Genomic DNA, 14,554 nt, shown 5'->3' on the forward strand with positions numbered 1-14,554 from the left:
CGAATTTTGAAGCTTTGAGTGGGTCTATTTTTCTTTTGCAAAAAACGATGAAAAGAATGTGGTTTTTAGTAGTTTTTGGAAAAATGGTCGCCATTTTGTCGTTTTTGAAAAAATCATATGTGCTATAGCCATTTACCTATTGAATCTAAAACCATTTTTCCGATCGCATCCATTCCAGAGATTTTATCAACAGGGCACACCCATCTTTTTTTTGGACTTGCCTTCTTCCTCACTTTTCTGTACGAAAACTGAGTAAGTTAAGTAGAAAGAAAATGTTGTGTATTTAAAGAGTGTATTTTTTAGGCCTAACACTTTTTACATCCATATTTATATTTATAATTTATACCGGTCAAAAAAATTAGTGAAAATAGTCTTTCTTTTGCCCGTCTAATTAGGGTAGAGCCCTTAATAGCAAGGACAGGAAAGTTTTCATTCTTTAATTCAAACTTTATTTTCACTTTCCATATATTTGATCAACTTTTTTCCTCTTCTCATTTACTGATTTTCCTGTGAATTGCATATCCATTCGGTAGCAAAAGTTTATGGAGAAGTTTGACGAATGAGAGTGGGGTCTTGGGAAGAAAATCTTGCAAACAAATAACTATGATAACGAACGACTCGTGCAAGAATAGCGACTTGAAAACACTATTTTACCGTTGTAGGACCACTTTCACTTGTCACATTTGCTTCTCTGTCGAATGACTAACGATGTCGGTCGAGTGGTGTCGTCAACTTTACAACTCTGCTTTATTTCGCGGTTTCGTGTCGACGACGCACGAACCAACGTCGAATTCAACGCTTCATCAAGTCAAAATATTTGCTCTGCAATCTTCCACGCCATTATGCTCACTTTTTCTTGGCTCATTCATATTCTTTATTCAAATGGAAGAACGTCGTCTATTTTTTTTAATAATCGTGGATTGTATAATTGCTCAAGGATTGTGAAATCCTTGAAATAAATCATGAATTTCATTTTCGTTCGCAAATTCATTATGGTAGATTACATTTCACATTTTTCATTCTAATTGCGATAATCATTGGCCACTTAAAGATTTTTTCTCACCGAAGAATATTTCTGTTTAAAAAACTCGTCTTTGTGGTTCGTCGATTTTTTTGCAGTACTGCCAGGCCTGCTGATAATAAGATTGAAAAATTTCACATTTTCCAACAGTTCGTAATGTCACTGATAAACCTAATAAATCTCGAAGCTACAGCTTCGTGGGATTCAACGGAAGATGAGAAAGGTTGTTCATGGTAAAGCAGTCAAAAACATCGGTAAAGTAGCAAACCCCTTGGTCCTGAGGCATCCGTAAGTTTGTTGAATTTCAAATTCCAACTTTTGTCACATTTTCTACGTGATTCTTTTGGTTCAAAAGTACTACAGTTGAGTAGTGAATTTTCTCTGTTTTACCGAGAGAATCTTGCTCACCATCACATTTGAATATTCGATAATTTACAACTAATTTCAACAGGGGCTCATGAAATATTTGTAAAACGTTTTTTTCCCCTCATCTGTGGTACTTAGAAGAAAGAAATAGAAGAAACACCAGTATTTCGAATAATCATTTTTATTTTGATCCTTATCGATATTAAATAACGTAATTACGGTAGGGTATATATTTTACATGGAAAATTGTAATTTCATCCCCCGAACGCACATATATAAGTCATACCAAAATTCTGATCTGACGGGACTACATATTTCATTCGTCTCGTTCGTCATATTTCGTAATTGCTGTCGATTACATATCGCTTTACACTTGCGCTCACCCTATTTTTCCCCCAACTTATTTTCGTTATACATGGCAATTAAAGAGAATACGTATACACCGGATAACTCATTCTCGCAATTACGAGAGTTGAAAAATCGAATGTATTTTTTTTTCAATTGTTTGTGGTTTTTTATATATATATATATATTTTTTTTTTATTATTATTTAATATTTTTTTTCGTGAATTTATCACCAGTAACATTTCCTCCCCATCATAAATTTGTTCAATATATTGATGGCATCTTGAGTAACGCTCAATTACACGATAATACTATGTAGTATGTATAGCGCAATAATGCGAACCACAGCAAGTTGAAAACACAAGTTTTTTCTTTCCTTTTTTCCTTACTCGTACTTAACACACAGCGTGTGTTCCAAGAGCTTTTCGTGCCATGATCAGCGAACGATATCCAGAAGATATTTGCTCGCTGAACAATCATCTTGTAACGTTAAATATAACATATATATGTCCACATAGACATTTTTAGTCTGTGTAAACATACGTATATATATAGGCCTTTTCCTCCTATCTAAGAATTTGAAAGTCTAACTAAAAAAGCATAGAATTAAATGCCACTGTGTCCGAATGTTGACCGTTAGTCTCGTCAGTTTTATAAGTTCTTCTTTTGTTCATTGTTCTTTTGTTTTCGTTATGTTTTTTTTTTTATTATTATTTTTTTTCAAATTTTTTAAATATAATGGATTTGTAAAGTTTATCGTCGAAGATAGCGCTTTCATTGAATTTTCATTCCTCTCGTCGCGATTGCTCGTTCTCTAAATTTACTCACATTGGCCGAGAAACTTTAGACTATAATATAAGGTTTTATTAGTTTTAATAATCAATATATCTCACTCGACTCTTGTATGTTTTCTCACTGTCGTTTTTCCGACTAATTATTTAGTGCACTTTTTCCATAATTCGAAGCATTTATGCTAGCTCGGGTTCGATTGATTTTTCATTTTATTGAACTCCTTGAACTCCATTTGTCCTATTCGATCTTATTTTATTATTAACGCGAATTAATAAATAACGAATATTTTTTGCGTAAGATCGCGAAACATCGTATAGCGATGTTCGCAGCAACGGAAAACAGCCGGACGTGTTGATCGAAAAATTTTCATGTGGAACGGAAGATATACAGTCTGTGATGGAAGTATGTTGAAGATCATTTCAACATGGAACTATCCACGTTATGGATGGAAAACAATAATGTCTTCGTTTTCATTTAACGCCGCCTCGTCGTTGAATAGAACTTTCCAAAACATTAGTTTATATATACTTTTTTCTTTTCTTTTTTTTATTATTCAATAAAATCTGCTCACTATCGAGCAATCGTGAAGTCCAACGGAATATGATCTAAGATTTTTCTAGCGTCTGGGGCACAGGCACTGTTCTTTTACACAGTTATTAATTTTTTATTTTTTCTCTTTTGTTCTCTCGTGCTCTCTCTCTTTCTCTCTCTCTCTCTCTCTCTTTCTTTTTCTCGAATCCGCACATCGCAATGCGACACAAAGTTTCCATTTTGTGTCTAAATATTTTTATTACTATTTTTCTTCTGTTTCGTTTTTATTTTTAATACCACTGTGTTACGAATCATGAAAATATTATCTGCAAGTTCATCAGTTCATCATCTCAGATATGTGCACGTGGATTGCTGTTAACAATCCTGAATCACAAATACATAAATATTTGTTTCGAGTATTATTAATGCTTGTATTGTAATTTTTTTTTCAAGTACAATGAATTTTTGTCATCCTCGTTCTATTTGTTAAACGAAATTGGTTTTTTTTTTCTCCATAGCCTGGGATATGCTTGTCATTATTCGATCACTTCTCACACAGTTTTGACTCACACTAATTCATTATTGCAGATAGTCCTGGCGCAAAGATTATCGGGACATGAAAAATGTAGCTGACCAGAAGCAAGGGCGTGAGTTCGCATCAATCGCTCGTTTGTCTAGGTTTTTTCAACTACAAATAACAAAGTATGACGCTGATCCCAGCCTATAGGAATTATTCGACAATCAAAAAATGTTATATTGAAGCAGCAAAAACTAAGCGACTAAAGTTTGGTGGAGTCTAATGAAAATAATCACGGTCATGCGCGGCGAGGAAAACATTTTAGTGTATAACCAAACGTGCAGTCGTCCCTGCCGACCGTTTCACGCTCATTATATTTTTTTCTCCGTTTCTTATCGCATCTACACCGATGCCATAAACGTTTCTCCACCTTCTTGAATCAGAATAACAATCTCGGAGGAAGTTTTTACTTTGAGTCAGCAGTATAGAATTCCATTTTGTCGTTTAATTGCTGAGAAATGAGACTTATCGATTGAACGATCAATGCTCGATACTGCGGAAGGTGCGCGATTAGTACAGGGCAGTTTTATATATACCACGTAAAGATATATATGGATATGTATATATATACTTAACGAGTATATAAGAACAGTGGAATTGTATAATAAATATATACCGGAAGGGAAAACGAGAGCCACGCGATATCTCTCGTCGTCCATTAAGACAAATATCTTATATCACACGGATGAACTCGTTTCGTTTTACCTTCCTTAACCACACCGAATATACGAAGGAGGATTCGTTATAGATTTTAAAAGCATCGTAATCCCTCAGATCTCTTGTGTCTCTCTTGTCACGACTTTCTCGGTTAGAATTTCCTCATGAAACATCGAAGGGAAGGCTCGATGCTGCTGAGAGCTTGACAGAATTCGTATGAAATGGGCTAAAACGAATATCGAATTAACGCTTGGAATTTTCTCGAAGACAAATGTTAATTAGTTAAGCTTAAATTTTTAGGGGGATTACAATTTTTTATGATTTTGAGAAATTACTTTTTGGGGCCATAGTAGGAATAAGGGAAAATACCAAATTTAGGCAAGATTTTTTTTCCATTCGAATTCTAAATTTCTAACTTTTTTTCACGCACGCATTTTCATCATCCTTCATATCAGACTTTCACTCGCTTCGGAACACATGCACAGTATCTCCATCCTTGCACACTGACGCGAAAAATTCTTTTTGCGATTCTAATGCTACGTTCGAGAAATTGAAACAGCCTAACGACGTCTCTTTACTCATTGTTATGCTCTTCAAAATGGATATAATCGTAGTCCCTTATTTATATACGAAAGTTTGCAACTTCATGCTCTCAAAGCAACAGCAAAACTTCGGACTCGCTTCATGATCTATCTGCTCTGGGTACGTACTCATTCACATATTCAAGGCAAGCCTCGACGCTCAGTAACCGAACTGTTGATCCACTCATGAACAAACAAAACATACGTTTGTGTATTGAAGGAAGTAGAAAATGACAAAAACCGAAGGAACTTCATTTGTCTGAACATTTGCTTCGAGTTGAGAAGAAAATGCTCTGCGTTAGTGCGAACCTCGATTTTTACATCCTCGTAAGCAATCACTCAAAGATTCCAACTCTGATGTGAGCAGTGTTACCAAAATAAGAATTTACGTTCCTCGATTGAATGGGAAGAAAACGTGGAGCGCTTTTCCGACTATTTTTTTTGTGCCACTAACAGGATAATTAGGAAAATATTGATTACTTTGTTCATGCAGAACCAATTGCCCAAAGTATTATTTTTTGTGCTCGTTGTTCCTGACAACGTTTCTAGACGATTTTACCATTAAATATTATTCTGTTTATAACATTATAGTATTTTTGTCCTGTTCAAGGAGTCCTATGATTTCCATGTTTTGGTCCTGACGATCCTGTTCATGATACGCGAAAGCACCTAAATAACATAAGGAGTAAGTACTCAGGCAAATTTCGCCACAAGTAGGAGCTCACACTGTAACTCGAAGATTTACTCACGCCGATTAAGATGGCGAATCCAAGCGCGTCTGGCCCCTATCTTTAGCTAAACCGGAACAAGTAGGGGCGCTTTCAAACTTTTCATCCATTAAACGAATCTTTTCCCAGTAAAACCAACCTTTTCGCGTACTTGGTTCAATGAGATTCAATGATTTGGATCTACAGCTGTTTACAACTAGAGTAATAATGATAATAATAATAATATTGCTCGAATTAATTGTCCTACATGCCCTCACGAATCACAAGAAGACCGCAGACATTTCGTGTATCGTACTCACTGCAACGACGAATTGTAAAAATAAAAATTTTGCCATACAGAGAGTTTTGTTCGTTGAGAAAGTAAGTAAGAAGACGAATAAACGTGATACTTGAACTTTTGAAAATCGGCTATTATTTGCCTTTTCAATCGTCCCAAGTTGGGAAAGTTTCTTGGCTAACGAAGAGAGCCCCGCCCTGCGGCTGTGTCGTATTCCCAGTCGCGTAACTTGGCGAACCGCCAAAATTCGTACTGCCGAATACTGGTTGACCAAAGGCGTCCAATTGCTGACCTTCGTAAATGTTACGATCTTGTCCAACGTATTCCTGAGATTGCGCGGTTGTCGAATGCTCGGTTACCTTGAGCTCGATGTTACCGGCGTTTCCTTCGATGTCCGTTGCATCGGGATTATTCTCTTCGAGACTGCTATGCTTTATGCCGTAGTAGAAGTACATTACAAATCCTGAAATCAAATATTACCAAACCATTATTCAATGTCACCAATATTTTTCTTCCTTCTAGTTTTTTATTATTATTATTTTATTTCTCCAGTTTCAATCACCTAAAGTCATCCAAATTGTGAACCTGACCAGTGTCAGAATACTAAGTTTGAATATAAGGTAAATATTCACGGTGACAGCGACCGCTGGAACGAAGGGAAGCCCTGGTGTCATGAACATCAAAGTATTCCTAGACAAAAAGATGATAAGACATTGGCAAAGTGGCAAATAGTGATTTTTTAAATAAATTATCGTCACCAATAATGTTGAAGATGGTTACAGAATTTCAAATGCTTAAAGTTACTGAAATTACCAGATGTGTCAAAAAATTCAGGCGATTATTCACGCAATTTTCGACGTTGAATTAAAGAGTCGACTAATCTCGTTTCGACATTTCATTTTCAAAAATGTTCCAGAGAAACTGAAACTTTGAGCAAACGAAGAGAAAAAAAACCGTTTATTAATATTTGTCGTGTCAAACATGCTGTTTGAAATACAGAGAAGTATTAACCTGTTTTGTGGTTTTCTGCTTATTGCTAGGAGAACACCAATGATTCCAAAAAGACATAGAAAAAGCAAGTTGATGGTGAAAGTTCCCATATTGCCTGTAACAAATGAAAAATTTTCTCACGTCAAAAATAAGTTGGCTAACTATGATGAGAAGCTTTCGCTAGTCTTACCCATCCCACAGACGATTATCAAGTCGAAAATGAGGATGAGCAGGTACAATATGCCGACCATCTTCATGACGTAGCGCCCGGAAGCTTCGGTTGCGGGTCCTCTATCAACCCAGGGAAATATGGCTGGGCATAAGTATTGTGCTGCCTGAAAGAGCGAAGATGAAGCTGAGCAAAAGGGTGCTCGTGTTGTGACTAAAAATTTCAAGAGTCGCCCCAAATAATGATTTGCAGAAGGCAGCATTTTTTGGTCTCACCTGAAGTCGCCGTTGAAGATAATTCAATGGTGGTCCAATGATTGGTGTTGCTCCTGGATACTGATGAGTGCTGCCGCAGCTCGATGCCGCAGCTGCAGCGTGTACGCTACCGTAAAATTTATTTTCCGTTCTGTCGCTCACCAAATACTGATCATCCTTGCCTAAGCCAACATCGTCCTCTTCACCACCGTAAGTGTCATCCGATTCGGGTGATGAGCTGTTTGCTCTCCTGACCCGTCGCACCGTAACTCTTTGGCCATTACTGCCGGACCCGATTTCTGACTGAGCCGCTTGTACGGAATTCAACGCGGTCGTCAGTTGATCGGGTCTGAGCTCTTTGCCATAGTTTGCTTGACCATTACCCTGAGTCTCTTTGCTCGGTGACCGACAGGGCGTCCGAAGGCTTTGTGGCAACAATTCCACCAAATTCGTGGAGTGAGGTTGATAACGGAGGATCAGCACGCAGGTTGAAACCAAGGTATAAGCTAGCAAGGTACCTGGAAAAACAGGAAGATTAGAGTCGCGTTGATGAGTCGTTATTCATCATTTCCTTGCGAGTGTGTCATGGAACGCTGCTGGAAAAAATGCTCTTACCTATCGACATCATTTCTACGAGAACTTCCAATTGTATGAGAAGCGCTGCGAAAGCAGCGGCCAGACCGGAAGTCAAAGTTGCCAGAGCAGGGGTCCCGGTTATGGGCCATACTTGGCTTAAAGTTCTGAAAAAACATTCAATGACGGATTAAATTGAAAATTTATTAATACATTATTTGCATCGTTATTTATAAAGACACTTACCGGAATATGAGGCCATCCTGAGCCATGGCGTACACTATTCTAGGCATGGGGAACATACTGCCAAACATAGAGACCGTCAAACCAGCTAGTGCCCCAACCGCTACGATGTACTTGCACTTGTAGGCTCCAACGTAGCTGAACATCTCAACGAGCGCAGAATCCTGATCAACTTGATCGTATGGCACTAGGAGTTGAGAGAAAAGCAAAAAGTCAATTAATTCGACGTGCAGGATCAATGAGTCTTCTCTATTCTTCCAGCGCAACTGACGTAATTGGTTCGTTAGCTCGCGAAATAGATGAAATTCAATTAAACTCACCGATCAACGTTAACACCATACTGCTTGTGACATAGGCGATCAAGATAATGGCCAATGACGAAACTATTGCTAGGGGAATGCTTCTCTTCGGATTCGTTGCCTCCTCCCCCGTCGTAGCAATTATATCGAATCCGATAAATGCATAAAAACATGTTGCAGCACCGGTGAAAACCTGAAATAACGTAACGTTGTTAAATAGAAAATTAACGAGAATGTGACTGGAATAATCAGTGCCGGAGGGTTGATGTGTCGACTGGGATGAATATTTATCATCGCAGCGATATCGAAATCAAAGTTCTACGAAGCCTGACACTCATTGAATCCGACTGACTCGGTACCGTATCATTAGAAAGAGACAAAAACTTTGCTTATACGGCTTATAGGATAAAACAATTGATTCAAAAAAGGTCGAAGGTACATCGACTAGCGACGTACTGTGAAGGAGGATTCCCAGGCATTACCAACACCTGCGGAAGGTGTTTTTCATTGTACTAAATTGTTTTAGTCCCTGAAGAAACCAATGCAATGAAGAATACGAGAATAAGTTCATTAATTAAAGTTGGTATATAACAAAACTCGATTTATTACGGAAATTTTGAAAAAAATATATGTCGCGCAGAAAAATTTAACGAATCCATTAAAAAAAAGGTAGTTCTATCGTATAGTTTTTCAGATATTGCAAGTTAAAGTTCTATGTTTTCTCCATCTGAACACATAGTAATCGTCAAACCAAAAATGTGCATCGAAATAACTCGAGAACGGTTCTTACGATTTCGATTTAAAAAAACAGTGTTGCAGTATCTTCTAAAGAACAAATTTAAAAAAAACATCATCTACCGTCTAGTTTTTGAGAAAAAAATTATTGTAATAAAAATCGTATGAGAATTTGAGTGGGAGAATTTCAAAGTTTGCGACCTGATAACGCTGTCGCATGAGACAAGCCATGATTATCACTGTACTTTAGGACGCTGCGCTCGTCTCAGACAGCTGCCTGTGCACAGTGTTGCCACGATTCACGCGCTTCTGGGCGTTCATTTGTATGCTCGTATATACGTGCATACGGCATGGAAATGTATTCTTCTAGCAGGGGCGTACGCAAAAGAAAAAATATATATAAAAATCCCAAAATAACGAGCAATTACGAAATTTTAATAAAATATCGTAACCGCATATTTTTTTACTGATCATTAACGATAATTTGAATGATTTTTGGAACATATCTCACAATGCATAATTTTCACGCAGCAAGGGGGCTGCACCCTATTTTTTGTGCGACACTCAGCTATCGAACTACCTTACGTCACGACATCACTCTCAGCGTTGAGCTAATGTTCAATTGATTATACACTATAGTAAAGTTAATAATAAATGAGATTGCTTTTAATGGTAGATGGAAATACCCAATAGTACGATTCTTTAATTAGGAACATTTTGTTTGTACCATTATATTTTTCCCTTCTGAAATCGTTACATTGAACGAGCTGCAGTGCTTTCGGTAATGATGTACGACAATGAATCGAAAAATTGGCTCATCTTTGTTTCTTCTTGGGCATTGAAAACATGCGATCAGCGAAGTATCAAGATCTTATTTAGGTTAGTAAAGATTTGAAAGAATCTCGAGATTGGAATAATCAAGAAAGATAACTAGATCATGAAGGGAAAATTTGAATAAGGGGAGATGAAATTTGAATACGGAGAATTGGCTATGACTCGCCAATTTGCACGATGAAAAAAAGGGAAAACATTTTCATCGTAAGAACGAGCTGTCTGTGGCAGTCGCCATCTATTTCCAACCCCTCTTGTCTTTCTTCTGGCGTTCTACTCCGCTCATTCTGCACAATTCCACCCAGCCATGACGGTGTTTAATGGCAGTGCCGCACAATCGAGCTATCAACGTCTTCTCCCTCCGGTCTCTCAAAAGGTCAAAGGAAAAACGAACTGATGGTGAGGGCTGGGCGCTCTCGCTTTCTTGCCCTGTGGAACTAGAATTTCTCGGAGAAACGAGAGAACCTTGTGTACACGGAAGAGGGCTAAAAACAGATAAATCCTGACGAAAAATACTGTGGAAAAATAACGTATAAAATTGTGATAGAATCGCAAAGCTAACGAACTTTGTGCAAACGAACAACATTTTTAATATGGCACGTATTCTTGTGCGTCTACATTATTCGTGCTGGATGGCCATTCGGTATATTTCACATCGGTTATCGTTTTTTCTCTCACCCTGATTTTTTTCTATTCAGCAGCAGCGTATATCTGGAGAATTTATTCTTAATATATTCTGAGCTTTTTTTCTCTTCAGAAATTTTTTATTATCAGTTTCTTCTATCTTTCATCATACTCCTATAGAGACAAAAAATTTATGTTCCCTTTGTAGTGAGGTCACGTTTCGTACTCTTTATATGTGTATACGCTTGCCACCGCAAGTGAAAACATGAAAAGAAAACATATTAATCACAGCTGGTGCCCCAAGCGTGTTGGCTTAGTGCGAACGAGACTTTCCTTTTTTTCTTTCGATGCGCAAGTATCTACCACAATAAAAATCTTATTCTCGTTTGTTTGCTTTACAAAATACATGTTTCTCACTCGTCATTTGGGGTTTTACTTTGGATGATGAATTTCGAAAATAGAATGAGGATTCAAGCTTTTGTTTGTCGATAGTCAATTCGACGTGAAGGAACAATCGCTTCGGTCTTGTTACTGCATCTCGATTTTTGTTACTACCCTCGATTTAAGCACTCGAGTTTTTTTGAAACTTTGCCAAAGACATTTCTGCAGGGTTTTTCAATACCCTGAAAAACAAACAAAAATTCGAAACCAGACATCGAAAATTCTAGCTAAAAAGAATTCGATGTTTTCTTCTGCGTCAGTAACGCTGCCTCCATTTTTTTGTTCACTTTACAGCCAAAGACGACGAAGGAAAATTGGAAACTGTGACGTCAGTGATAAATCGTTTCAATATACTTTTTTTTACCGATCTTTGGAAGACCCAATTTGTAGTTACGCGTACTCTGTTTGCTATAACTTTGCTCTCAGCATGCTGAAATAAATATACGAATGAAAAATCATCTTCTAATATCTCAGAATGAAGCACGGCTCAGACGAACCAGTTTTTCTCAATTCTCGGCCCTGAGCCTCCACCTTGCTTCTTGGTACAGCAAAAAGTATTCTAATTTGAATTTATGCTATGGCAAAACAATGGATCCTGGAATCGTGTGTGCGCAAATTAAGGTGGAACGGTGCCATATATAAAAAAAAGGATATTTATGCAAATTGGTAGATTCGTTCGGAAGTGTGTAAACTATATCTGCTCGCGAAATTTTAAAAGATTCGAACATACCGTTTCTGGGAAAATTGAATTAGTTTTTTACATTGGGTCTTATAGAAAAGCGTAAAAAACGCAAAAAAACATTGAAAAACTACTGTTAAAGAAGTCACTTTTGATGAAACGAACACTAGCATATGAACCAGCTGTCAAGATAACTCTCGTGAAATTTGCAATGATTTCACCGTACCATTTATCTGCAATGTGCAAAAGAAAATTAATAAACGAAATTTGTCTCTCTCTCTTTCGGCGGTCACAGCTTCAAACGCGGCAACGTCTCATCGATCAACGCACTCTCGTATAGCTATATATAAACAGTGCGACTTACAGCTTGCCCTCGAGCTTGAGCAGAGCATGTCAAAAACTGAAAGCATAGCCCTGCATTGCTGCTGTCAAAGAAAATGTTTGATATTTTGAAATGTAAAAGAATAAGCTTTTTCACCAAAATTAGGAACATTATGCTGGAAATAGTTATTTTTTTATCTAAAAGTACAAAATTACCATTTTTTTTATGAAAATTGGAAACCAGCAAGTAAATTCACGTGGAGTTGGTAAGACGAGAGGCTTTCCATATTGAAGGCATAAAAGTAACCCTCTTACTTTTCTTAAGTTAAGAAAAAAGAGGCACCGTTCTACCTTAATAGAAAAAAAACGCAGTTGCCATAAAAATTAAGGAGTCGAAAAAGCTTTCGTTTGTTCGTTCTTTCTCGTGTCCGCTCCAACCATACACGATTTTTTACTTTTCAATTATAAACTTTCAGTCAAATGCCTCCGTATTCACGCTCGTACATTTTGCGGAAATGATTTTATTCATTCACAGTCTATATTTCAAAGCAGTGATTAACCTCGTTTGTGCTTCACCATCGTCAACCAGATGACGGAGAGGTCTCGCTTTGAGTACCGAAGAACGCAAGCTTCTCATTTTTTCGAATGAGATATTGAACCTGGCAGCATGCACAAGAGCCTCCACAACGAATTGACTAGTCTCCGTCAAGTCATGGTGACTCGTTTAATCATCACAACCCTTCCATGAAACCAGGTAGACCGAAGCTTGATTGAGTTTTTGGGTAACTTGCTGAGTACTCTGTGAAAAAAATACCGTAGAAAAGTGTATGGGAAAGAAAATGGAGGACGTTAGCGTCCCTTTCGAAGATTTTGTCAATCAAAGAATTTTGTTAAATCAAATACGCCGATTCTTTGCCTTCGAATAAAATATTCCACTTCATTAGGGTGTATTCGACAATCAATTTAGCCTCTAAAAACTGTGCACGAAAACAAACTTCTTCCATAGTTTGAAAAATTGGCCAACCGAAACGAAATGGACACAAAAACGATCGAATTTTCTGGGACGTGAAGTAAAAACTTGTAATTTACAATTCTGTGTTCTTTCGTGCGCCATCGTCGAATCAGCTGCTCATTAAAAGCTTTACGAAAGAGCGAGTACGACTACGAAATTGATTCGGCCTGAAACGACCCGTGGAGATTGAAGATATTAGAGCCACGTCGCCGGATTGCAACGCACTCTTGAAAACGATTCTTCAAACATCCGGTGTTCATACACGAATAAGAATCGATATGTTCCGACTGAATTCACAAACTAATCACCGACGTTATAACCATGAACGATATGAAAACGGAATTATTCGAAGTGAGATCCTCGGGAATAATTTAACGCTTCACCATATTTAGCCGTTGAATTTTATATTCTTTTTCGACATATTTGCACTCATTATAATCTCTGATTGCTACGCGTTATTAAGCAGACTCCGTTGCAGTCAGGAAAAAATGAATTTCCATGGCATCGTTCGAGCGGCTAATCCTCCCACATTCTCGAGTTATGTCCTTAAAGACGGCTCAATACCTGAGCGAGCATTTGGCATCGACAGAATTTTGTTATTCAATAAAACAAGGGACTGTTGAAAATGCCAATGCACAGTATCACATAAACCCGAAGTTGAAGTTTGCTACCCATTCGTTGAGCAAGTGCACTAAAGACGAGAATAAAAAAGGACAAGCGCGTTCGCTAAAAGGTCGAATGTACTGAGTATCAGAAAGTTCAAAGTGGAACTTGCACGATGAGGCTAGGAGAATTTTTTGTTTCAGTTTTTTTTTTCTCTCCATCTTCTCACTCGTGCGATAAACAAAAAGTGATTGCCACCTTGTGAGCTGGACCACGGCTGACGAGCTCTTTTTTTGGAACTGCTCTCACGTTATCTTAAATTATATGAAGCATTTGGGAAAAAATCAAAATCAAAACACATCTTCGTGCCAAGGAAAAACGGTAAAAAATTAAAGCTCTTCAAGAATTCGATAGAAAGACGATGTTCAACATTTTAATTTGATTTTTAATTTGAATTTTAATTTGAATTTTAATAAAAAAATAGAAATTAATAAAATAATAATAATTAAAACAACTTTAATAAATCCAGTTGTTTGTTGCATGTCAAATGAATTTCGCTGTTACTCTGATCAACGTATCGACGTTCACTTGTCAGAATGTTCGTTCCTTTTGGTGCTCCATCCACGCGAGATTTATATTTTGTACACTTTTACGATGTTTACTACAAAAGTTCACGATTATTTCCGCCTCGTCGAATCCTCGGTCTTCCTCCTTTTGCCGAATAACGACGACATTGTGAGGACGCCCCTATATTCCTCCCTGCAGTTTCTATTACGTTGAAGTTTCGTGTACGTCGCATGCAAAAAATTGAAAGCAATTCGCTTATACTTTGTACGTACGATATATCTAGAGCAGCATTGTAAACTCCTGTGTACGACTAATCTGACTTTTTATGACTATCGTGT

General features: G+C 37.5%; 1 protein-coding gene across 3 annotated transcripts in view; it reads right to left on the minus strand.

Annotated features, from left to right (window-relative positions):
* Window positions 1-1,552: 1,552 nt before the first annotated feature.
* LOC122410838 (probable cationic amino acid transporter) overlaps window positions 1,553-14,554 on the minus strand; it is a 67,509-nt gene continuing 54,507 nt past the window's right edge. For all 3 annotated transcript variants that reach the window (XM_043419286.1, XM_043419293.1, XM_043419298.1), the window contains 8 exons: window positions 8,425-8,596; window positions 8,108-8,291; window positions 7,904-8,028; window positions 7,310-7,806; window positions 7,056-7,200; window positions 6,887-6,980; window positions 6,438-6,565; window positions 1,553-6,338 (listed from right to left, as the gene is read on the minus strand). In XM_043419286.1, the coding sequence (XP_043275221.1) occupies window positions 6,022-6,338; window positions 6,438-6,565; window positions 6,887-6,980; window positions 7,056-7,200; window positions 7,310-7,806; window positions 7,904-8,028; window positions 8,108-8,291; window positions 8,425-8,596 (1,662 nt within the window). In that variant the 3' untranslated portion in view covers window positions 1,553-6,021. The remainder of the gene's footprint in view (window positions 6,339-6,437; window positions 6,566-6,886; window positions 6,981-7,055; window positions 7,201-7,309; window positions 7,807-7,903; window positions 8,029-8,107; window positions 8,292-8,424; window positions 8,597-14,554) is intronic.

This window comes from Venturia canescens, chromosome 1 (genome assembly GCF_019457755.1).
Source record: "Venturia canescens isolate UGA chromosome 1, ASM1945775v1, whole genome shotgun sequence".
In the NCBI taxonomy this organism is placed as follows: domain Eukaryota; kingdom Metazoa; phylum Arthropoda; class Insecta; order Hymenoptera; family Ichneumonidae; genus Venturia; species Venturia canescens.